We start from the raw sequence: 26188 nt of genomic DNA, 5'->3' as shown, positions 1-26188 counted from the left end.
AATGTGTTGAGTGATCTTTGAAATTCTGCATAGAGGTTGGTAAACAAAATTAGTGGTACTCCTTCCTTCCTATATATTACAAGACAGAGATTAATTGGTTTAAGAAAAAAAAGTAAAGTTGCAATCAGAGATGAGAGGGAATAGAATTGAAAGATTCATTTATTTGTCTTCCCCAAATGTAAAAGGCAAAACTAAGAGGGCATTTGACCTACAAAAAGACAAATAAAATTCACCTCACTCCAAGGACCAAATCAAATATGACCATAATGTCCTTTGTTAAAATTTTTGAATTAATTAAGATGGAGTCCTTTCATTTGGATGAAATAGCTCATGGATAAGAGATTAAAGGCATGAATCTACCCCACCTCCAAGAAACCTGATTAGCTGAAGTCGCCTGTAATTAAGTTTAGAGAAAGAGGCATGTCTTGAAAAGAATTGCAGATGAGTCTATAGGCACATGAAGCTGTTAGAATCAAGTAAATTAAATAGCCTTATTCTGAGAGTACTGTATTAGTTGAGACTAAATACGGTTGTAGCTGTTCTTGACTAAAAATTACCCTTGGGGTCCCGAGTATTCCATGTAGAGAAAGTAGGCTGAGAAAGCTATTTAGTCCCAAGGAGAACATACTCCAATGTCCTCTTCAACTGTGGCTAAGAAGGATATTGGGGAAAGAAAATCTTTCCAGAGAGTAGAGCCAAGAGCCACAGAGGATGACAGACTGGGAGCTTATTCTCTGGGAACAGAAGAGGGGTTTAATCAAGGAGTATTCTTCATCCTCAGAATAGGGGTGGTTCTTGAAACAATGACTCAATGTGATTTCAGAATTGCTTCATGCCTCTCATTATTTCCCTTTCTTCCTGAAAGGAAATATTTGTTGTAATTAGCTTCGCTGTCTTCCATCATTGAATTGTGGATGGGAATTGCGGGGTCTCTTGAGAAAGAGAAACCATACTCAGACCTGACATAGTAAACACAATCACAAAATTGTTTACTTTCATCTTGATGCTACTCCTGGACTTTTGGATTTTTCTCCTCTGGGAGAGAAATGAGTACATTTTGTGTGCAGTAGGAAGGGAAGCAAATATTTGTGAATAAGTTTGGAGACTGTGCTAGATTGTATTTTGTACTATTCTTCATTGGCTGTCTTTCCAATGTGGGAGGATTATACATCCCTCCCTGATGACCTAAACTTGGTCATGTGGCTTGCTTGGGACGATGAAACATGAGCAGAAGATTTAATAGCCATCAATGGTTCTCTTGTGCTCTCTTTTCCCTCTGCCGTGAATTCAGCTATATCCAGATGGAAGTACTCCATCAACCTGGGTCTTGGTGCAAAGATGACATGGAGCAGAGCTCCAGCCAACAATGGACTTGTTGCAGAAATCAGAAATAAACCTTTGTTCTTATAAGCCTATACGTTTTTGAAGCTTTTGTTACCTCAACATAATTTTGCCCAAGCTGACCAATATGGCTTTTCTCTCCCTCTTGGAATTTTGCCAAACATACCGACCTTTTGAAAGATGTCCTTGAGCATTTATTTGAGATGTGAGTTTCTACTGTAGTCTCACCCCCACCGAACAGGTGTTTCAGCTGTTGGTTGGGAGCACGAGTCACTCTATTGTGTCACAAGAATAAGTGCCAACATGTCACGCTGGGGGAACTAGACTTGCTTTCTCGTGTTCCTGTGAGATCACTGAAGTTGGGGAGAGACCTGAGGAAGCTGAGCTCAGCGGGTTTCCACTTGGGCTTGGGATCAGGATGTATTCCTGGGGAACTGCACAAGAGAGAAAACCCTACTTTAAGAGATGAGAAGGACCATAGGCATAATGCCTATGCTTGTTTTGAACTGGAAAACTGAAGTCACTCTCATGGTGTCACAGACACTCACAAGGCTTGAGTCCCTAAGAGGAATCGAGGAAGCCTGTATCGCAGAGCTAGTTCCCCATTTATTGGTTTCTAAACTCCCACTAAAAGTATATGTTTATCATTCTCAGTCAGATAGCCCTTGTGGAGTCCATTGGCCTTTCATTGCAGTGAGACTTAGAGTGTAACTGAGCTAAAAGATCTCAGAACTTTTATCCAGAAAAGGAAAAAAAACAACTTGGCTTGTCTGATTAAATTGGGAGGAGGGCTGGATCCCTGAGAAATCTGTTTTATAGAATATTTCTGGAGTGAAAACGTGTACTTTTACGAAGCATATTATTGAAGTGAATTGTTATAATAATAACACCCATGGTTTAGTGGTTGGGGGCGGGGGTGGAACGAGAGATCCTGGAGCCACACTGCTCAGGTCAGCTTGACCACTTATGAGCTGTGTGATTGACTCAGGATGGGCTCCTGGGAAACAGGCCCCAAAGCAGAGATTTCCCTGTAGGAGGCTGGTCTGGGGTGGTGCTCTGGGGATCACCACTTGTGAGGGAGTGAGGGGAAGAGAGGTGAGTGGAAGTAAATGTTGGACTATGATGTAGCTGCACAAGAGGCCTCAGCTTGTCCCCATGGGGAGCTCTAGAACTGGAATGGCCTTTCAGAAATGCCCTGAATTGAGGTAAGGGACATTGGATGTGGGTTGTCCCTGAAGATGGGAATAATCTTGGGTGAAAGCAGCTCCCTGTAGCCAAAGGAAGTTTCTGGGGAGGGATTCACCTGTGACTGTCAGCAGCCAGCACACCATGAATGAGAGCCTGGGTCCTGAAGGAGAGCTGGGAAGTGCGTCGCAGCGCTGCACTTACCGTGGGCAATCCCTAACTTCTCCAGCCCTTGGTTTCTACGACTACAAAATGGGAGAAATAATAGTAGCTCTCTCACTGGGTTGTTATGAGAACAAATTAATATTCGTAAAGCATCTGGAGCATTGCCTACCACACAGTGAGGCTACATATATGATTGTTAAATAATTAATTGTCCAGTGGAGGTTGTCAGGGACTACGGTTTAACAAATAGTTAGGGAAGTTTTATAATTAGTCTACTAACTGTTTCTATGAGGATGGTCACCCTGAAAGTGCTTTGATATGTTTGAAATCAGTTAATTCTGAAATAGTTTAGAAGTTCTGCATGAAAATCTTAAGCGTTAATTTGCTAGGAATCTACATGTTAGCAATCATGCAAATATAAAATTTATCTCAGGCTTTAGTCAAATGATTACAGATTTTGAATTGCTGGAATATTAATCAAAGAAGTATTATTTCTGACAGGAGCTGTACTAAATATTTTATGTATCTTAACATCTTTTCTTATGCCTCATTCCAACCACCTTAAGAGACAGATACTATACTGTTATTACTTCTAATTACAGATGGGAAACTGAGACCCAGAAGGTTTTGCAAGGCTGAAATTCAAAGCTGACTCCAAAGCCTCGATGCTTAACCACTGTATTCCACTTCCGTCCCTATAAGTCACCCACATACTCAGCTGTTCTAAGAAGTCTTTGAAATATGTTCGATCTCTTAAGGATTGCACTAAAAAAAAAGTAGCCTGCCAGTAACTCAACAGCATCATTTTGCAGCTTCTTAATGGAAGACTCAAGCCTCCCATCTCAGATAATAAATAATTAATATCTTGAAATGTTAAACCTAACTTGTTTTCATAATGAAGATGTCAGCTTGCATGGTATTCTAGAAGCACTATATAAAAAGACACTTTTTGTATTAAATTGCATATTTAGTATGAGGATATGTATCATGGCAACAAAAACATACTCAGCACTTTTCTAATTATAGCTGCTAATCACAGTCTCACCCTTCAAAAAGCTGCTCCTTTAAAAACAGCTTATATATAGTCACTAATCCACTAAGTCATAGTTACTTGTGGCTCTGGCCAAAGTTAGCAATTGTGTCTGCCAGTTGCGAAACCTAATCAATAATTGAAGCTCCACTGTGGCTACTGCTCAACTGATGCACCCCCTTGATAATTCTCTCACTGAGTCTCAACGTTTGAAATAACCTGACTAAGCTCAATTTTTACCAGGCCAGCATGACATTCAAGGTCGGGTGAAATAGGGTAAAAGAAGACAACAGCACTGCAGATGCTGGAGAATGGCTTGTTTTCAAAACAGAAGATATCACCATGCTTCTGCTCCTTTCAACACCCATTCTTTCCACCCCTTGACACCAATCCTGATTTGTTTAGATAGTAGACTGAGATACCCTGGGTTCAGGAAGGAAAAACCCAACCCCAACCTAGCCCCAGAAGATGCTGATCAAATTCCTCTTAGACAGTGGTTGATCTAAATGTGGGGAGTAATTCAGATCTACCCAACGAGACACAGGGGAAGTCTGCTGGGCAGAGCTCCCCTTCCCAAATGTGAAGGCGAAGGCTGGCTAAGAGAAAGCCCTTAGCCTGTCTACCTGCTTCTTCCTGCTTTGATATGATGACTGAAAGTACAACAGTTCTCTTGTGACTATGAATGAAACAACAAAGAGAATCACAAGAGATGCCAGCCCTGACAGCATCTAGACACTGAACAAAAGCCAGAAGCTGCCTAACCCCAGACTATTTAAGCCAAAGTTAAAAATTTTCAGTTCTTCCAAATACATTGCTGACATACTGTGTTCCCACACTTCTACCTTTTCTCTCTCATTCCTACTTCCCAACATTCTTTCAGCCTCCTTTTACGATGTCAAGGGTAATCTCATTTGCATGTGTTTCTCTAACATTTTTTGATGTCCCATGTTATTTCTATGGGCTGGTTCTGAATGTTGAAACCAATAAATAGTGTTTCCATCATTATGACTGTGGTTAATATTCTAATGTTAGCATGATGGCTATTTTTTTAGAATAATATTTAATAAGAAAATAATAATAACAACAAACAAAGCTATGGGGAGTATTCCCCTCTATGATTTACACGGAAGGAAGGCCACAGAATCCACAAATCTCGTCTCACAGCTCAGGGCACTGCGGACATTCTGCAAAGCACAGAGTTAGGCCCTTAGCCAGGGCCTATACAGGTCCAATACGTTCAGACATTTGGTATGATGGCTGTGTTAATATTCTAGTAGAGCCAAGTAGTGGGGTATAATTACAAATTCAATATAATTACTTACACCTGAGCCACTCATAGGAGAACGTCAAGTTCAAGTAAATTCTCTTTTCTTCCATTCCATCAAGAGTTCAAAACAAGTATTTTTCCTGAAGTTTCTGATTGCTTTTGTTTTCTAGTTGGGAAAATAAACACATGCCTTCTTCACCATATCCCCAATATCTTCCAGATTCTTACTCTAAGAATCTAGTGTATTCTTTTCCTTGATGTCTTCTAACTTCTATTCCAATTGGGACTGGTTTCTTAATTTTTAGACCATGACTTTCTTGTGCAACTTTTCTTTTTCCAGAACTTTCTAATTGCCCTTTTATTTTCAATGCCTTTATCTTACACTCAAGTTTTCCAAGTTTCCAGTCATTTTAACCATTCCATGGAGTACTTTTTTAATGTTCTCTCCCAAAGCCCTCTGTCCTCTCTCATTAGTTTCGATTGGCCTCTAGGCCTGATGTACATCTGTTATGCTGTGACTTGACTATTCAGTAAGGTTGGATCAATTGCTTTTTGTAACCTTGACTCTTTGTCTCAGTTAAATCCCTCACAGCGAGGTACCTTCTTAAGTAATTTTCTAGAAGCAGGTGAACAGAAGATAAACTGTTTGGAATTTGATGACTTCTAAATATTTTATTCTGCCTTACCTTGATTGATGGGCTAGTTGGGTCAAAAATTTTCGGTTTAAAATTATTTTCCTCCAGAGTTTTTAAAAAACATTGCACTAATGTCTTCTAGCCTCCAATTTTGCTGTTGAAAAGCAAAATTGCTGTTGAAAAGAAACTCGGTTTTTATTTCTCTGTATGTGGCCTCTTTTTCTGGGCAATTTAAAGATATTCTTTTATTCTTGTGTTCTGAAATTTTTATTCTTGGTAATCTGAAATCCAACAGTGCTATGCACATATATTTTAAATTATTTGTTCAGAGTTGTTCAGATTTGTATATGAAGATATGTAACAACCTTCATTTCTGAGAAATTTTCTTTATTATATATTGGTACCCTACACATTTTTTGGACTATTTTTCTTTTATTTTTGATTCTATATTTTGAAATATCTCACAAGCTTTATCTTCCAACTATTCTTTAATTCTTTTAAGATTTGGAATGGTATTTTAAATTTCCAAGTGTTACCTTTCATTCTTGGATTATTCTATTTTAAATGTTCCTGTTCAAATTTTGTACAGGTGTTTTCTCAAATGTAAAACAAATTACAATGATTTTTTCTCAAGTTATCTCCCAGTCTTTGAAATGCTTGTTTTCATAGGATTGATCTTTTCTATTAATCACAGTCTTTCTCAGTAACGCTTAAAGGATTTCTTCAAACATTTTGTGATTCTTATTGTCTATACATATCTGCAGGGTGCTTTATGTCTGTGGGTGAGTCTTGTTGACTCTCAGGCCTTGCCTGAGTGTACAGAAAGATAATTATTCATTAATGTCAGATGAGGAGAGTTTTTTAACAGGAGCTCCCAATTTTTCCCAAGGCAATATGTTCTGTTATCTTAGAGAAAAACCCTCTGATTTTTTTTTCAACTTAAAGATAAAAGCTTGGTATTAGGCTTATTAGCAAGCAGAGGCAGGAAAGGGGATATATATATATATATATATATATATATATATATATATATATATATATATCACACACACACCACACACACACACACACACACACACACAGACAACCTGTTAATATCCATTCTCAGCCCTCCACTTCCCATTCCCATCCTTGGTCCTACCTGCAACATCTGAGTCTGAGCCTTGCTGAGATTCTCCTGGCTGTCCATCTATGACCTTAGTGCAGGCTGCTTCACACGTGTTCTAGGCTGCAGCTTCCTACGCTCTGCTTCAGCATCCAAACTTGCATTTACCTTTCATCATTAGAATTTTGTGGGAGTTTCTGTGCTACCTTCCACATTTTTTTTTTTAATTCCTTTACAATCACTTTAATGGCATTTTAGAGAGGAGAAGTCTTAGTTCACTAATACGCACAAAAGTCAGTTTTACATTAAAATAAAATGATCCTGGAAGCAAGACAGGGAGTATATATTTTCAACAGGCAAACCTAGAGGAAGAGGCACCAGTGGGAGGCTAGTTCACTAATCCAAGTAACAGATGATGGAGTCTAAACTAATGTAGTGGCCATGAAGATATTTATAAAAAGTTTAGATCTACTAAGGAGATAAAACAGAACTAGTGATTCACTGAATGAATGAAATGAGGAAGAGGCAGGAATTACGGATGACATTTAGGCCTCTGGCTTGAGCAACTATGTGGCTGATGGCACCACTTGTTGACATAGGGAACAAGAAAGAGTATGTTCTGGTGAAATAGGTGGATGGTTCAATTGGGGTATGTTAACACGTGTTATTTAAAGACAAATATTCAAAAATCAGTTGCATATGTAAGTCAGAAGCTCACGAGAGCAATCTGGGATGAAAGTGCAGATTTGGTAGTTATCCACACGCAGATGCTATTTACTGCGTACCAATGGTTCTTTTTCATCTCTCCTATTTGCTCCCCCGACCCTCCACCCTCCACCCCACCACAATTCTCTGATTATAAATTAAGACTGAACTGGAATTTCCTAGAGGGTTGTAAATATTACATGGAACCCTGGGGAGTCTGTGTTATGTATCTTTTGTGGAGCACCATTCCAGGATTTTAATTTGAATAATTTTTAATAAGTGCTTATATTTAGTTCTTTTGCTTTGAGAATTGATGAAATACATCAGTATCATATAAAGAGTCAAGAAAAATGGCATTTTTCTATTTCACTAACTTTATAAAAGAAGAATAACAATACCATCTTCTCAATAAACCATTTCATTGATCTTAGTGGACATACTTTTTCTTGCTTTGAACCCTTGTTTCATTAAGACTTGAATAGCTATTCTTACAACTTCTTATTTTACAGAATTTGAACATCTGTTTTATCCTCCTGCCTAGAGTGATGAAAAGCAATCAGAGGTAGGGACTTGGACTTATATTTGTATTCCCGCCAGCACTCAAAGACGTAAAATAACAGGCACTTAATAATTATTTGAAGAGTTGAACAGAAGCACTTGACACTCATAAATGCATAAAGTTACTTTATTTTAAGTATACATTTAATTTTGAAAAATATAAATGCTAAAATATCTCATCTTCTTCATCTCTTAATTCCATAAAAGTCACAATAGAAAGCTTCATAAAACTGTAAAATACTATAATGTTATAGGAATTTTAGGTTTTATATTGGAAAAAAATTATTAGTAATATATTGAAATGTTCTGTACTTTATCATTTTGTTCCACCATGTTGATCTACTTCACTTAAAATAAAAAGATGCATCATTTCTCCAAAGTTAATAAAGACTTAAGAGAATAAAAATAAGAATATCTGAAAGTGCGTATTGATTCTGAAAAGTAATGTGTACAGATATGTACCAGCCATAAAAATGGCTAAAAAGAGGCAACTATTCATTCTCTTCACATTGTAGGACTGGGACAAAGTTACTTATGGCTCTAAAAATTTCACTGGATGACTTTAGCCCTGAGTTGCAATATCTGCCTAAGGAACAGAATTCAGGATTTTTGTATGTACCCATAGAGCACAAAGAAATGAGCCAAAAAACAGAACATATCCAAATTCCTGGTCAAAACTCAACTTGACTGGTTAGCATATACCACAAAGCTTTTTTATTTCAGGCTGCAATGAAGCTTGATGAAATCATCATCTAAAAACTCCCAAGGCCCAAGCAAAATATCATTTGACTGTATTCAGCCACTTGGTGCCACTGGGCTTCATGCTCATGCTGTGAAGAGGGGATGTGAAATCTCATGGAATAAATAAGAAAATCTCAAGTTCCTGCACCAAAATCATTAAGTGGTATGAAAAGGGTTGAAGAAAGCTTTGTCCCATCCCCTGAACAATGTCAACCTCTGTAATACAACTCAAATCGTTTTGTTTTTGTTTTTTAAAGATAGTCAGCAGTCAATACATTTCAAGTACTTAACACAGTTTAAAAAAAAGAAGCAAAAACTTGGAAGACAATCGTTCTCTGTATTAAACACCAATATATAGCTGATAAAAGATTTACTCTGTGTGTGTTGGTGCACGTGCATAAAAATACATACCAACTGAATTTCTGGCGGCAGACAATTGTTTCTCTTTCCCCCTTTCTTTGAGGTGGTGGGCGGCTGACTAGAAAAGGTTTGTTCCCCTACATCTCTGACTTCCTCCACCCCCCCACCCCACTCCACTGCCTGCCTGGACCACAAAATGATTCCAGTTCCCAGTATGGAACTCAAAATGATTAGGATTCCAAGTTGGTCACTCTTTTACATAGTAGAGTGACGTTTTTCAAGGAAAACAGTGTCTCCAAAAGATTATCTTTCAAATGCAAAACCATGGGCCTTTCTGCTCTGATAAAGCAGACTCTTGGCCTGGTGATGCTTTCCTTCCAATGGTAAGTCTGTACTACCACAGGACTTCTAGTTAACAACTACACTTACTGCTTTACTTCTAACAACTTGAATCTCTTCTCTTTGTATTTACATCAGGAAGAGACACTTGGTAAAAATTTTACTGTTGTATTCTTTGTGTCCAGTTTACAGAGAAACAAAACCACCAAAAATCTGGTTAGTTCTTTGACAGTGTGTAAATTCAGTTAAAATACAGATAATTCGGTGGCTCTGTGTGGACCTCAGGGTTTGTTTGTTTGTTGTTTGGTAACTATCTGTGTTCCTCTGAAAGTAAATGATTTTTAAAATACTTCTCTGGGTTCCAAAATATTGAAAAGGTTTGATACTAACTGTTCCTTTAAGCAAATACAAGGTGCCACTCCGCATTCATATCATGAGTATTGACCTTCTGTCACAGAATATGGATCATAAATGAAGGTGCAGGTAGCTTTTAGATATACTCAAAGGCTGAAATACTGAGCTAAGTTGCTTCAGGAGTTCTTTGAAAGGGACAGAGAGGGGCATGAATCCTCAAATACTTGATTCATGATCAGAAAAATAAATTATTCTATCTAGAGCTTTTATAAAAGTGAACAAAAGTGTCTTTAATTTAACAAGATCCTAGGTTAGGCTAAATTTAATATGCATGGCTTTTAAACATTTTATTGATGCTCAGGAGAAACAAAGAGAAAAACTTCATATAGTTTTATATTAAGGTAATGAAAAACTAGATAATACAGAGTAATCACTTTAAGGATAGCTCTAAAAACAAACATGATGCCAAAATTTGGCATGTGAGGTTCTAACAAATAACATTCACTTTGCCGCCTTCATTTTAATGAAAAAAATTGTAGGTCATTTATGTCTAATTTGTATAAAATTTGAAGTTTTAAGATTATCAGATACTATAAAAGTAACAGTTAATTTAGAACAATACAGTTTTTATAATCAAAATTTCAACAGGACAGAATTGTAATTTAATTAATATAAGAATGAGTGGGAGTCAATATATGCATATTATGAAACCAAAATAAGTGGTTTCGTTCTGCTTCTAGTACTCCTCCAACGACCGTAGTCAGCATATATCACAAATATAGTTATAGGAATCCAAAATTATGGATTCAACATTTAAAACGCTGTTTTTAATGCAGATTCATAATACATAATGCAGCCTATTAAAACACTACATTTAGATAACATGCTAAATTTGGTTAAAGATCTAATTTTCTTTTTTCTAACTTTCAATATGGTACTTTGAAATACACATACACACACGTATATAGACATGTATATTCTATATGCCTCAATCACAAAGAATAATTGCCTTTCAATCTTAAAGACAAGTGTATTGTTAAAATGTATATATATATACCTCTGCGATCCAACTGCATTCTCATAGACACTTTATAAATGTAAAAATGGTCTATCACAGTCCTGTGCATTTTGTATTGTAAATAAGGGCTATTGCATCAGTGATGGTGACCGCCGTCTGGGTAATAAAGTATATTTACCCTCATCTGCATAACAGTAAGTCTCCTGGACCTCTGATGGATTTTTCATATGTGGTTTGGGTTTTACAAAAACTGACATGAGAGGCTAGATAACTTTGCCCTTCGCCTACCATGACTCTATCTCTTTCTACCCTTGCACATATGTGTACCAGCCACACACAGAGTACATACACAAACACACAAATGTTTTCAAAATGAAAAAAATGTCTAACAATACTGCATAGGACATCAAAATGGTAATACAATCAGCATCTTTGCCCGGATACTACTATTATCAAAACATCAGTTATTCCCTTACAAAGGAGCGTCTCCCTCCGCCCCCAATCTCCTTCATAGAACAGTTAAATTTCTCTTAAAGAAAGGGAAAAATGGATGCTTAGAAACATGGTGTTTTTAATCTGATCTAGCCCTCTGGCATACCCTAGAGGTGGTGTATCTGTGTGTACGTGTGTGTGTGTATGTTTACGTAAAAATCACATTATATACAATACAATTTTTACAGAAAGCCTGGCAGCTACAAATAAGAGGTAGAACTACTCAAAACTATGTTTCCTGCTGCAGGAAAAAATTCATTTTCTTTACAGTAATTAAAAAAAAGTTTAAAAAATTGACAAAAAATAAGTTGCAGGTTAGGCCCCATAATTTAAACAACAAAATCTAGGAAGAAAAATAGTCTTCAATGTACTCAACAGATAAGTTCATTAAAGGGTTAAAAAAAGTTGCATAGGAAAAAACGGACATTCCAGCACTTGCTACAATGATGGCAATAGTTTCTCTAGTGGGAGTAAAGTACCTTTAGTTTTTCTTCTTTTGATAACTCTTAAGAGATTAGTGTTTATAAGCAAGAGCAAGTTAGAATAGCAGCACTTTTTCCAGTCCTGGAGAGTGCTATAGGTGAGAAGGGACTGTCTGGAGGTCAAGGTTTGTTCAACCAGACAGAAAGACAAGCCAGTAAGCACAGCTCCAAAGCTCAAGGTGGAAGTTCCTTCAATATTTTAATAAAAGGTGTTATAAAATCCTTAATACTTTTGCCCTCTGCTTAATAAAGGAAAAGGACAGGGTCTGTGTGTGTCTTGAGTGACAGAGGAATTTGGCTGTCAGAGGACACATTTGAAAGTATAAGAACAAACAGGGGATTCTTCAGATGTTGTTTTTAAGGAACGGTGCACTACTGTCTTGATTTTACCTATGCAAGAGAGAAGCAGAGAGAGCACTGTATTGTTTGGCCAGTGACCAAAAACCGAAACAAAACAAAAATTAAAAAATAAACAATTAGACAAAAAACAAGAACATAAACAACAAAAACTGTCAGTTGTAAGAAAGACAAACAGGTTACAATATAGTTTCTGTTCCCTTGCTCCTCCAGAAATAATCATTGTCTTCAGGCTCAAGTTCTATTCTAATTTGAGGCACAACTTTTACTGGAGTTCTAGAAGGACTAGAGAAAAAGAAAAAAGAAAAAAAAAAAAAGTAAGTAAATCAGAATTCCTTTACCGTCTGTCAAACGTTTATGCATTGTACAGAAGTCAAATGGGTTCTTCTTTGTTCTCTTTAAATACTTACTTCCTCCTTCTGTATTAAAAACAAACATTATTTAAATGGGATGAAGTTACCAAATAGAGTTAAGAAATTCAAGTAAAAATTTCATAAGCTCTCACACCTAGATTAGAAAAAAAAAAAAATCAAGGAAGAGGACTTCCAGGTGGGTGACACTGTCAGAAGTTGAAGGACAAAAAGACTGACATGAAGAAAATATTCAGAGATTTCACGATTTTGAAAATCAAGGAGGATCTGAAATCTCTAGAGTTGTGTTAAGAGGGAAGAAAACTATTGGAGGATAGCCGCCAGGAAATGTCAGCTACCCTTAAAACAGAGATGATGCTGATATGACAAGAGCTAACATTGATCCTGGGCTTTACCTTAATGATACTGAAAGATTCCATTATTTCTAAGAGTAAGTCGAGTAGGTGTCTTAGAATGTTTTCTACAAGTAAAAGCTGGGATGAGGTCTGGTGACTAGATAATTTATTTAAGAGAAATTGTAGAGGACGGAGAACGGGGCGTTCTGCTGATAACCCGCCATTGGTTCCATTTCTGTGGGGCAATCATCCCACAGAATAACGTAAAATACTGGGCTGTCCTTTACCTTGGTATACCGAGTGACTGAAGGAAAGGAATTTTATCAGCATGATGTGTGGCGTTCAAGGAATGTTGGTGATTTTTCCCCTAAAAAAGAAAAAAATTTTTTCAAATCATAAATAATAGTCATTGGTAAAGTATAACATTAGAATGAAAAATTTTAAAATCTTCACAAAAATGGATGCATCTTTCACAACTGGAAAGAGTAAGAAAGACAAGTTTAGACGATTTCAATAAACACAGTATCAAGCTAAGAAACTAAGTAGTGTGATGAAGTCAAAGTCACTCAGTCTCTTTTATTCTAGGTTTTCTAGAATGGGCCAATGTTGTTCTTTTCAGCGAGGGGGCAGGGTAAATCATTTCTAGAGGGTGATAGCGCCTACTTAATGTCTAAGGCTTGTCCTTGGATTTCCTGCTATCTTCAGCATTCATAATTTTGTCCTGCTGTTATTCATGCAGGTAAAAAAAAAGATTTTGAGAAACTTACTTATACTGCAACTCTACTATCAATTTTGTTCTTTCATGGATTAATATGATACTGGAAAAGATTTTAGAATGATCATCGGTATTTTGCTTAAGTAAATTTCTAATATCATATCCACTACTTTCAGTGTATCCTTTTAAAGGGTTTTTGAGAAAATGAAGAACAACTAGCACAAAATAACCAACTTGCCACAGACATTTTCCAGGAGCCTCAAATTCTAGCTGATGATTTCTTTTTTAAGCAGCCTTTAAATTGTACTTAGAAGAGCTGTGCCAACAGAAGACATCCTTTCATAGTTTCTTTTTGCTATTTAAGGCTCTAGAAATGAAAAATGAAACCAGACAATGGTTTGGGGAGCTTGAACTTACAAAGAAAATATTCAACTAAAGCCTGTTGATAGGATTGAGAAGAAAGTAGCATCATCACAAGTTACAGGCTACAGACTGGACACCAAAGGTGAGATTGCCTTAATTCTCTTTGCTTTAAACCAGCCTCCAAGATGGCCCCCAATGCACCCTGCCTTCTGGTATTCATGTCCTTATATAATTTCTCCTCACACTGTACCAGGGTTGGTTTGTGTGACCAATAGAATATGGCAGAGGAGGTGGTATATGATTCCTGAGATTTGATTATAAAAGACTGCAGTTTCTGTCTTGGTTTCTTCTCTGTTATCACTAGCAGCCATGTCATGGGCAGCCCTAACAGATGCCCATGAGCCAAGGAACTAAAATCTCCTGCCAACTGCCTTGTGCTTGAGCTGGGAAGCAAATCCCCAGTTTCAGTCAGTCTTCAGACTCAGCTCCAGCTAAGAGCTTGACTGCAATCTCACGAGAGCCCTTGAGCCAGAATCAACCCAGATCAGCAGCTCCTAAATTCCTGAACATCAGGAACTGTGGGAGGAGATACAGGTTTGTTGTTTTAAGCTGCTGAGTTTTGTGGTAACTTGTTACACACCAAGAGATAACTGAAATACCCATTTTTTTCATAAATAGTCATTCATTTCAAACTTTTCTTGGTAACTTATTGAAGTTGAAGCAGCACTATCAAACAGAAATAAAAGGACTTCAACTGTCTTTTCCTGTAACCAATCAGTATACTTTGAAGTGCATGTGGATCTATAAGAATATGTTTTCTTCAAATGAGAACTCAAAGTAAAGTAGTTTGGAGGCACTTGCTGCTTGCTGTTGGTAAAGCTTGAGATATTCACTAATGTTACCACAGAGGTTTTTACCCTTTTCAAATGGCCTGTTAACTCAATTACAAAAGCAAAGATGACAGGTCAAAAACCATTATACCTTAGCCGCCAGGCTATTACCCCAGAAAGACCAGCGCAGTTACAAAGGTAATCTTGAAACAGCAAAAAGGGAATGAAGAAATTAGGAAGAAAATGCAAATATCTTATAAGCTATACCCAAAGAGTGGTTGTTAATATTTTATGATTGCCAATTTAATTGAAAATAACAGTTATTCCAAATTCTCAGTATTAACAATTGATTCATTGATCTTTGAGAGATCCATTATGCAATTTCTCTTTTGAGCTGATTTGGTCATTGGTGGAAGCCTAAGGAAGACAAACAGTAACAGACAGTGATGTAGTACTAGAAGCTGCCATTCTACATACCAGCAGAAAAAAGGGAAATCAATTAAAAACATGGTTACGAATTTAACAATTCAAAGAAAACGGCGATAACTTGGATCAGAGAAAATATGACCAAATAAAAACTTAAATGGTTATGGATAAAAGAAAAAGGTAAGGAGTGAAGGTCAAGGAATGTAAAACTGAAGTTTCATAATAATCAATGTAAATCTTCACATAGGAAAAAAAAGAAAGAAAACAGAGGAAAAGTTAATGAGTATGACAGTCCTAAAGTTTTTTCTCTGTAAGTGCAAATCATATTCAAGCTGGCATGCAAGAGGTTAGTTCTACTCACTGTCGGAAGGTTTGCTATCACTTAGGAAAGGTTGCTGTTCCATGATGTCCATTGGAATTTTAATACTTGGAACTTTTTCTGAGTATGGGCAGTCAGACTGTGAAAGAAATTTATAACACTTTTTAGAAAGATTTTACTATACAGACCTCCCTACCTCCCAGTATTGATTAAACCTATCATATTGTCATTTACATTGTACTAAGGAGAACAGCCTTAGATATAATCACTTCTCCTTTGCTGACTTTTCAAATTTTATGGCATCTTCCCCTCACATTTGTTTTCTTCTCTTCTGAGTTAAGGGGATTAAGTCAATTAAAACTAGAACCACACCAAATTGAGATCACTACAAATTAAACAATTGTAAAGCTTTCCATAAGCTGGAATTGCAAGCAAATATTTATGGGTTAGTTGTATGTGTGTGTGAAGGAAATAATCTCAAGTGTGAAAGACTGTAATTTAGGAGACTTCCTAAACTATAATATGGTCTTGAAATTTTTGTTTCATTTATGCTTTCTGATTCCACCTCCAGGAATATGATGACTTATCTTTCCTTCCAAGACAGGTAAGAAGACTTTTTCTAATATCCACTCACAAGGGATCATTTACATAGACTTGAAAATAAACCATCTCCCTTACTCTAATATTCCATCAGAACTATTGTGTAGTTTAAGGCTCATCTCAATTTGCTCACACCAAGTATATTTGGAAACTTAGCAAAACATGAGAAAATAAAGTCAAAAGGAAGGTGCCTATAATGGCCAGATAGGCAGAGAAAAATCATAGCCAAAATAAAATGATAAAACCAGGCAGCTAATCATGAAGCTTCTTAAAGAGGAGACCACCTAAGCCAAAACTGTAACATATTTCCACAGGATTATCACTTTACTGTTTTTAGAATTCATTATATTGAATCTATGTCTATGCCTGGACTCAAAAGATGGAATTCATCTCTTAACTGAAAGTACCAAGGAGATGATGACCTTTAGCTAAAAGGGAAAAAATAGGAACTAGGGGTGAAAGGAAGAAAAAAATGAATCTTAACATAAAGCTACTGTGCACATTGAAAATTTCTTTATGATGAATCTAAAGAGGGTAATGAGCCACAATATTCTTTTCAAAGATTAAAATATTGCACTTCACTTGAAAAAAAAAATGAAGATGCCATGTGCCCCTACCTTTGTAAGAATGTCAAGGACAAGTTTTATTACAGTATTTCAAAGTTTCCCCCAATAATAGCATTTATAGATGAACAGGTTGGCAGCCAACCCTTAATCATAGCCCACTGGGCGGGTTCAAAAATGACTGAGCAGCTCAAAATATTGGCAAGCCATAATTTTCACTAATACTACTCACAAATATTAGAGTTGGAACTCCCATGCCCTTGTGTGGATCCCTACATCCATGGATCCCACACCACACAATGACCAGGTGAACATCACGACAGCTACATTTCAGATGGAGAACCCCAAATAATGGCCTCAACACACAGAACGTATTATACAGATACACTCTGGCTGGATTCACTGTCTAGGATAAATATATAAGCTTGTTTGTTTGTTTGTTTTGGTGGGGTTGGGGGAAGAAGAGAAAGAGGAAAAGAAAAAAACAAGTATCACACATTATCTTCAAGAAATCTGTTGGAAATATGGATTCAAAATGATAAATATTATTAATATAAGAATAGCATTATTTAAATAAAGTATGATTTGTTGAAAATCAAATCTAAGACTTAGAAGACCTTCTCAGGAGCTCATTTGATCCAACTTCTGACACTAGAGAGCACTAAATTTAAAACATTCTTAAAAGTGGATATTTTATTACTATTTTTTTCTTAAAAGCCATTAGAGAAGAGGATTCTATAATATTATTTCATACATTTGTAATGTATAATGAATTTTAAGTTTGATGTCCATGTACATAAACTGAGGTACTTGTTTTGAAAATTCAAGATGAAATACTGCTTTGGGCTTCCCTGGTGGTGCAGTGGTTGAGAGTCCGCCTGCCGATGCAGGGGACACGGGTTCGTGCCCCGGTCTGGGAAGATCCCACATGCCGCAGAGCGGCTGGGCTCGTGAGCCATGGCCGCTGAGCCTGCGCATCCGGAGCCTGTGCTCCGCAACGGGAGAGGCCACAACAGTGAGAGGCCCGCGTACCGCAAAAAAAAAAAAAATACTGCTTTAATTATCTCAGTATTTCAGGCAGGTTTTTTTTTTTTTTGTCTAGAGTAGCCTAGAAATTTATTTCAAATTTTGATTTCTATTCAATGTGTAAACGCATCGTTCTTTTTAATACTGCATCTTAATCTGTTCTGCAGTTTAAGCACATTCTTTTTCTGTCATCATTGGAAACAGAAAATCTATATACATGTTCTCATTGAAGATGGATGGTGACAGTCACAAAACCTCCCTCAGACTCTTTTTCTCTTTAGCTAAATGTGCCTCATATATTTAGCCTTTTCTTATTGGATCAATTTATCTGAAATCCAATTTTGTCTGTTGCCTTCCTTCACTGTACTGTTTCCAAGTTCTCCAAAAATAATACAATCAGACAGCCTGACCAATCGAAAATAACCAGACAGGCCTGGATGAGAGTTTTGCCTTTGCCAATATGTGTACACTTAGAAAAATGACTTAACATTTCTCAGTCTAAATTTCCCCGTCTGTAAAATAGGAACAAAAATATACTATAAAGAGCTGCTTTAGCAATTAAGAACAAAGTATGCTTGATCCATCAAAATGATCAAGTACAGAGCAGACACCAAAAATTAACTAGACTCCCATGTTAGAATGAGATACTGGGGATTCCACTAGAATGGGGATACTGCACTGTGGAAAATCTAGAACAAACCTACAAATCTTCATATAGAAGGTGTCATTTTGGCTGTCCTTTCAAAAGGCTACTGAGATAAGCTATTGGGGTGTTTGTGTGTGTGTGTGTGTGTGTGTGTGTGTGTGTGTGTGTGTGTGTTAAAGAAAAGCAAATCCCAGATTTTCTCTTAGCACTGATCACAGACCCCAACTGAAACACCAAGATTTCTTTGAAATGGCTTCCTAAAAAGTGGACATTTTATTTCTCAACTTAGTTATATGATTGCAAGAGGATCACCTAAATTATGACACTGACTGCTACAATTATGTAGAAAGACCCCAAATTCCAATTTCCGTTTCTTTTTATTGAAAGGTTACAGAGAAGTGATCTCAAATCATGTCATATCCCAATGCAAGGATAAGTACAATAGCAGAGAACTTTGGTTGAGAGCCCACTCAAATAGATACACAGATCACAGGAGGTGAGGTCACCAGCATTTGCCCACATTAGACTTAAAATTATGTAAAACTGAGTTATTATCTCAAATTTAAATCCTGGATTATCAAGAATAAACCCAATACATTTTATAGCATTATGAAACAAGCTTCCTTTTTATGTACAAGATCAGAGATTGAAGTTTTTTATATATGGTGGGCTTTGTTTTTTTAGAAGTCATTATATCATTATCAGTGTATTCACAGTTACAGAAAGACTTCAGAAAATACTTAAAAAAAAATAAAGAGACAAAATAAAGGGCAAAGGCAGGTGAAAAGTGACAAGTAGTATGACCAGGTAAACATCCTTGAAATTCAGTCATACATCGCACACAAGGGTTAAAAAAATACCATCTTCACATTTGTTTAACTAACTTCGGAATTTTACTTCGGAATTTTAGAAAGCTCCTTACATCATCATTGTCACTGTCCAGACTTCCCTTCTTCTTTTTCTTTTTCTTCTCATCCTCCTTCTTTTTCTTATCCTTTTCTGGAATGACATCATCGAGGAAGCTGAGGTCGTGCTGGGAGAAGAGGTAGTCCATGCCTTTTCTGACAGCTACAAGTGCCAAGATCTGGAAGAATAAATATAAAAAGTAGGAAAGAACCCATGTCAGAGAAGTCAGAGTGAGTATTAATACTGCCCTAGCAAAGTCAGTAGAAACCTATTTTGTACAAGTCTAGAGTATGACAGAACTCATCTTGCTTGTATGGACTGACATTATGCAGACCATAAACATCTGCTTCATGGAGAAAGTTGGTTCATAGAAGTCTTACTTTAACTCACTGTATTTTGTTCACTGTACTGTATGATCACTTCATTTGGAATTTCCATATGAAAAGATTATTTTTTAAACCATTTTCTTTCATGTCAGATTTTTAATAAAATAACTAGAAGTTTCAAGGGAAAAAACAGCCTGTGTATGATTTCTAATTATTCAAAATTAAAACATTACACAGGGTTTTGAAAGCCAAGAAAATCTGTACAACGCACAGTAGACTGAGACATCTTCAAAGTATTAATAATGAGGTAGCATCTGAGTTTGCACAGACTATTTAATCTGCTGGGGCAACTTCAATCACCACCATTAACTGAATACTTATCTTGAGTCAGACGCTGTGCTAAACTCTTAGACAATATTTTCTCATTTATTCCCACAACAAACCTGAAAGGTAGATGTTAGTATCTATCCAACAGCAGAGGAAACTAAAGCTTAGTGACATAAGTAAGTTATCCAAGATCACAAAGCCAGATAAAGGAAGAATACAAAGGGTCCCAGTTTTCCAACTCTAACCCCAGTATTCTTGAACTCTGTATCTTTGATTTTATGAATTGCTCTTGAAGGGATCTTAGAGATGTCTTTGCTCAACAGTAAAATTAGTATGCAGTAGGACTCAGAAGTCCTGGCCCTGCCTCAAATGAACAGTTGTCTTTATCCATATTATGCTCTATGTCAGCCTCTTCATCTCTTAGAGAAATTAATAACATCTAACCTATTGATATTACATGATATTATATTGATATTACAAGCTACCATAGCATTATTTCACACACACAAATTCAATGATGAAGCCAAATACAGAGTTATTGTTTCCTTTTGCCCTTCTTTCACTTGTGATTCAGAGTGGAATGTTAGTTGTTTCACTTTCTTTCTCATCGTAACACGGCAAGGAGAGAGAGCCCAGACTTATCCTTAAACTTAGCATGATACAAAGGAGAACTGCAAAAAATTAAGCCTCTCTCTCCATTTCTTCGATTCACTGGATGATCTCTCATAAGTTGCCAAACTGGTGCTCTATTATTTGGCCTGAAATGTGCTGTACTCTGTTATTTAGACAAATTCCAATGTACAGCAGTATTTTAAAAATAACTAACGTTATGTGCACTTGTGTCTACCATGTGTCAGGCATTGTGCTATATACTTTACATTCATTATTGATGCTCAGAATGAAAACAAAGATGCCGCTCTCATTTTACTGATGAGTTGATGGGAGCTCAGGGAAGTTCACTGATCAGCACGAACCAGAGCCAGTATCTGAACTCAGCTGTCTGACTCCAAGGTCAAGCCTAGATAAACCACAGACCTGGCAACCTTAAATTACAACCAATCAAACTGATTAGGTCAAAGCTGGAAAAAAAACTGGAAGCATCCATAAAAGACACATGTGTCATCAATATTACAATAACCACATGATATTGGTGTGACCTCATGGGTAGGTTCAATTAAAACAATCCCTACCATGACTGGAAAAATGATAGCAGCCACAGTTGACTTGAGGATCCAGAGCAGGGCTAGACAGAGCACCTGCAGGAAAGTGAACAGGTGGACTCTGCGCAGGGGGACATGGCGCAGGTAGATAAAGTCAGGCTGATGCTTCAGGGGCATCAGAAGCAGCTTCAGACGATCCATGAACTGGGAGAAGAAAGGTAAAGAGAGGACAAGTACATTACTTCAAGAGCTGCAGCACCAAGTCATCTCTTTCTGTCTAACTAACCACTAGTGATTTATATTCTACAATTTAGGCAAGCGATGTCCGTGTTAGAGGACACTGGCCAGGGAGTGCAGAAATATAGTCTAACACAGTAAGACATAGTATGAGCCTTCCAATTTATGTTATTACTTTGCAGGAATATTATGCAGCTATATGAGATAAAGTGGCCACCAAAGAATAAAGTTTCAAAGCCAAATATAAAATAAAGATGCTCATCTCCTACATTCTACTTGTATTGTCTGCATCTTAGGAGAGAAGATCTTGTGCCTATTATTCTAGTAATAATATGCTGAAGGGAGACATCAAACTCATGTATCTAACTGTGCCGCAGCTGTCTTATCTGAAAAGAAGAGGAGATGCTATGTATCACATATATTTCAATAATGTTTCAAGTATATAAAGGAACTATCTGACTTGAAAATGGGAATGCATTGGTATTTTCATAAATTCCACATTATTTATCTATGGCATAACTTAACTAATACATTTAGCAATGAATTAGCATTTCTTTTCAGAGAAAAGCCACATGAACACTGCAGTGAGTTTCACAGCATCAACAACTAGATACCTGATCTAGGAGAAGCTATTACACTGTCATGTATAAACAGGTACTAAAATGACTACTGAGCACCTATGTGCCAGGTGCTGTGCTTCAAAGAAAAACCGCTGAGTTTACATCAATGCTGATGATAAGGGTGATACTTAAGTACCTATCATAGGAACTTTCAGATGTAAGATGCTCACTAAATAGCTGTTGAATTGAATAATTATGTAATAAGAACTCTGAAATAATATCTCTACTTTCTTGCTGGAGGGAAGAGAAAAATGTAAAGGTAAATAGACTATCACAATCTTCTCTGAAGTGATTTCATATCTAAAGAGTTTTCTTTCTTCCTCCAGAGCTATTTTTGACTGGTAGAAGTATTCCCATTTATAAAGACTGGAGTAATATAATTTTTTGCTAACTCAGATCTTGCCAAAAAGGTCTAAAAGAAGAAGAGTCAAGAGAAAAGTAAAGGGAAAAGGTGATAGGGCAACACAATGGCAGAATTTAAGAAATCCACTAGCTGTCTCTTCAGCAAGGGATTTTTTTTCCCCATTGTTATGGAATCGCTGATTTTTTCCCCTTCTATTTAACTTAATACACATGTACTAAGCTCCAACCATCTATTACACACCTAGAACACATAAAATCAAACTTCTGATCTAGACTGACTTATTTAGGCCAAACAAAAATAAGAACTATTAATTTGGGGACCATATTTGTTTCATATTTTTCCATTTAAAGTAATAAGGAATATTTACAATGTCAGGTAAAAATACTTTTACACATTTATACTTCCCCAAAATTTCACGGGCACAAATAAGCCCACGTTCACATTCGTCTAGTCCCATCTATGAAAAACCACCTTGTATTTTGTAATAAATATCCAAATGGTGAAGAACTCTACTCAATGGACCTAAACAAGGAAAAATAAAATAGCCTTTTCTCTTTTTGAGGGTCTGGCCAGTTGCCCAGCTCCATCTGACTCTAAAATCAATTAATCTAGATTCAATAAATAAAAGCAAGGACTATTACGAAGGGGTTTAAATAAATTCTTATGATGTTCACAGAACATGCAGTTTTTTCCCATTAAAACATCACTAAGTGCTAAATAAGGCTACAGTTAACAAGGTGCCAGAAAGCAGCAGCAATACTTCCAGTTTCCTGGTGCCAATTAAATTAAACCTCAATTGAAAGACAAAGTCCCTTACAAAGTCTCCCCTAATGATTTTTTTTTAAAAGAGGGCCGGTTTTATCCACCATGTGACAGCTGAAGTTTTTGACAAAAGTAGCACATTAACCACATTGACTTGATTCTTTTATTGGTGCAAAACTTTTGATCAATGATCTCAGCCATGCGAAAAGCACATCAAATAAGAATAGCCTGTTCTTAGTATAAGGTAAAGGCAAATGGATAAACAGTACCTCGAGCACACTGAAAGGTTAGATTTCCATCAAAGGAAGGAAGGAAGGAAGGAAGGAAGGAAGGAAGGAAGGGAGGAAGGGAGGGAGGGAGGAAGGAAGGTCAGAGATAGCTCTCTCACTTTCCTAGCCAAATGGCTTCTAACAGCTTATTTCGAGAATGGGTATGTATGTATGATAACATTTGTTAACACAAGCTAACTTTATTAATTAAATCAGAAACACAGGTGAATGGTGGAGAAAGTAGAAAATAAATGCATTTTAAAAACTCAGCAGTTAAGGATTAGCACTTTTCTTCAATGACCTATTATTGGACTGTTTTTAATACTACGAGAAAAATATGCTCAGATTGCTATGGAAAACTTACCTGCACACCATTAAGAGATGCTACCCCCATATACAGGAACACGCCATAGAGTACAGGCATGGGAATAAACTAGGATGGAAAAAAATTGGAGAAAGGTTAAAAACAATAATAATAAAAACAGTAAGAAAGAGCGATAGTTTAAATAAAGGCTAAATCTGAGACTAAAAGATAGGACTTAATAATACAGTGACCACTGATCAGTGTGCTTAACTCATCATTGATAAACGTCTAAACTCTTTGTACCAGAAAGCAACAAAGGAGGGTGAAGGAGACTCAATTTTCATTTGATTCTTGTTTGCATTTTTTTTAACAATTAGAATGCATGACCTTAAAAATAACTTTTTAATGGGAAAAGAAGTCTCTGTTATCCTTTCCCCTTAAGAGGAATGACCGTGTGAACTAAATGCTTGCGTGGACTGTGAAGCAGAAAAGAGAGGCAGAGGGTTGCCCCACTCCGGTGACCAAATTTCTTTCCCAATAGTCTGTTGACTTTTCTCTAAATAATTTTCACCAAATGATCTATCAGCTCGGTGTATAAATGCCTCTTTCAATTAAGTAAACATCAAACAACTGTCCCCTTTCTTCCTCTTAGGAATATTAAGAGGACTAATTAATGAGAACACTGCTTGAAAGGAGCATGGAGCATCTGGAAGCAATTAATTACACACACGGATTAATACACATCTTTTAAGATGGAATTAACATTTAAAATGGAATTAATACATTTCATGCATTAATTAGCAAGAGTCTTGAACACTAATGTGAAGTGTTTTAACAATGGGAAGTTCCAAGATGATGTTCCTAAGTTTTGTCTATTCCTAGACCTTTGAAATGTCTCTAGTACTGTGGAAACCAAGCAAATCAGGGATGACTCTGTTTCTGGGAAGTCTTCTATCTGAACAACAATAAAAAAAATGGGTTCTCAAGCTTGGATTTTGAAAAGAAATTCAAGTTCAGGAGTTTTCAAAGCTCAAATACTAAAACCACAATCAATTAAGTCCAATCTTACCAAATCTGCACAAAGGAGACTACTGTAGCCAGAAAACAGTATAACTTTAGAGTAATTTTTAAAGAACTATCACATGTATTAAGAAATTGAAGCACAGTTTCTATCAGCCTTTCCTTGTGACCACCTCAAACAGTTCTGTATCTGAGACCCTTTGGCTACTACTAGAGAAACAGTAAATTCCAAAACGGGTCACAGCTGCCTCTAATTGTTATTGGTTAGCTGTAAAAATTGTTAAACGTATATGGAATAAATATACTTCTTTATATAAAACATTGCATGCTTCTTCTAAAAAAGACTAACAATTTTAACATAATTAATTTGATCTTGAGCTCAGAACAAAATAAATGATATTGAATGCTGAAGGTGGTGGGAGGGACAGTGTGAGTGGCAGGGAAGCCATGTGGGCTGTAATACCCAACAGTCACCACAAAGAGGTGAACACATTACATTCAAGCCACTTACGCTGGGACATGTGCCTTTACTTCCTTTAAGAATGCGCGTGTTTCCATTCCCTATGATGCCTCCATACAAATTTACCAAAAAATACAATAGGAAACTAACAAAAAGACCCTTTCATAGTTTTGACTTATTTCTCAATTTTAAAAATATCTTCTATAGACAAGGCCACTTCTATTCTTCCTTAATATATGAAGATTTCTTATCATTTCACTTCTAATTTCTTGGGAAGAAATGAAAGGTGGAAGGGGAAAAAAGAAGTATAGAGTTCATGGGAAACTAGTTAGAAATCCTGCAGTAGTTATTTTTTAATTTGAGTGTTTTTCTGACTTGAAAGAAAGTAATCACATAGATGATCTTGGACCTTAGCCCAACCCCTCACCTAAGCTTAGTTAAGTATTTTCTCTAATGTAGTTCTAATGCCAGAGTGAAGGCAACTTGTACCTTGGTGCCTAGGTCTGTTCTCTCTGAACGGATGATGACAGGTTATTTGCCAAACCAACCACAAAATAAAATCAGAAGGCAGCATTAACTCAGAATGGGGAATGGGTAGGAGAACAGATTTAGATATGATAATGTTTTTAAAAAATTATTCTTTGGTGAAAATAGTACATACAAAGGAGGCTATTAATTTGATTTTTCGCCAATTTCAAAGTGATAGAAATGTCTTATGAAATTCACCATTTTCTTTATGATAGTGTAGTGTCTCAATAAAAATCTTCCAGTTTGGAAATTCTGATGAAATTTAACAGAATTACTGGGTTAGAGGATACCTTTTATTGGATTTGGTTCATGAGTCATGTTAGGAGGTCAACCCTTAAAAATTCATCACAATAGAATCACTCATCACAATAGAAATTTCCCAAAGGAAGGAAAAGAAGACTGTGTTTTAAAAAGGTAGGGTCCTACTTTAAGTTAAACTAGTATAATATGCATAGTAATAGTAGCTAGACATTTTTATAAAGCAAGACAGGAGAAATTAAAATATAAAAAACACAGGGTAGGGCTTCCCTGGTGGCGCAATGGTTGAGAGTCCGCCTGCCGATGCAGGGGACGCGGG

General features: G+C 36.6%; 1 protein-coding gene across 4 annotated transcripts in view; it reads right to left on the bottom strand.

Annotated features, from left to right (window-relative positions):
- Positions 1-8100: 8100 nt before the first annotated feature.
- SLC4A4 (solute carrier family 4 member 4) overlaps positions 8101-26188 on the bottom strand; it is a 350524-nt gene continuing 332436 nt past the window's right edge. Inside the window, exons 22-27 of one of the 4 annotated variants that reach the window (XM_007446103.1) lie at positions 23664-23732; positions 21078-21251; positions 19251-19412; positions 15536-15632; positions 13128-13207; positions 8101-12419 (exon numbers count right to left, since the gene is read on the bottom strand). In XM_007446103.1, the coding sequence (XP_007446165.1) occupies positions 13164-13207; positions 15536-15632; positions 19251-19412; positions 21078-21251; positions 23664-23732 (546 nt within the window). In that variant the 3' untranslated portion in view covers positions 8101-12419; positions 13128-13163. Of the gene's footprint in view, positions 12420-13127; positions 13208-15535; positions 15633-19250; positions 19413-21077; positions 21252-23663; positions 23733-26188 lie in introns of those variants that run through there. The other 3 variants (XM_007446105.1, XM_007446102.1, XM_007446104.1) reach the window with 3 other exon arrangements.

The sequence above is a fragment of the Lipotes vexillifer genome, unplaced genomic scaffold, assembly GCF_000442215.2.
Source record: "Lipotes vexillifer unplaced genomic scaffold, Lipotes_vexillifer_v1.1 scaffold933, whole genome shotgun sequence".
Taxonomy (NCBI): Eukaryota; Metazoa; Chordata; class Mammalia; order Artiodactyla; family Lipotidae; genus Lipotes; species Lipotes vexillifer.
Note: the sequence above shows the minus strand (reverse complement) of the source record. Positions and strands in the feature narration are given on the sequence as shown.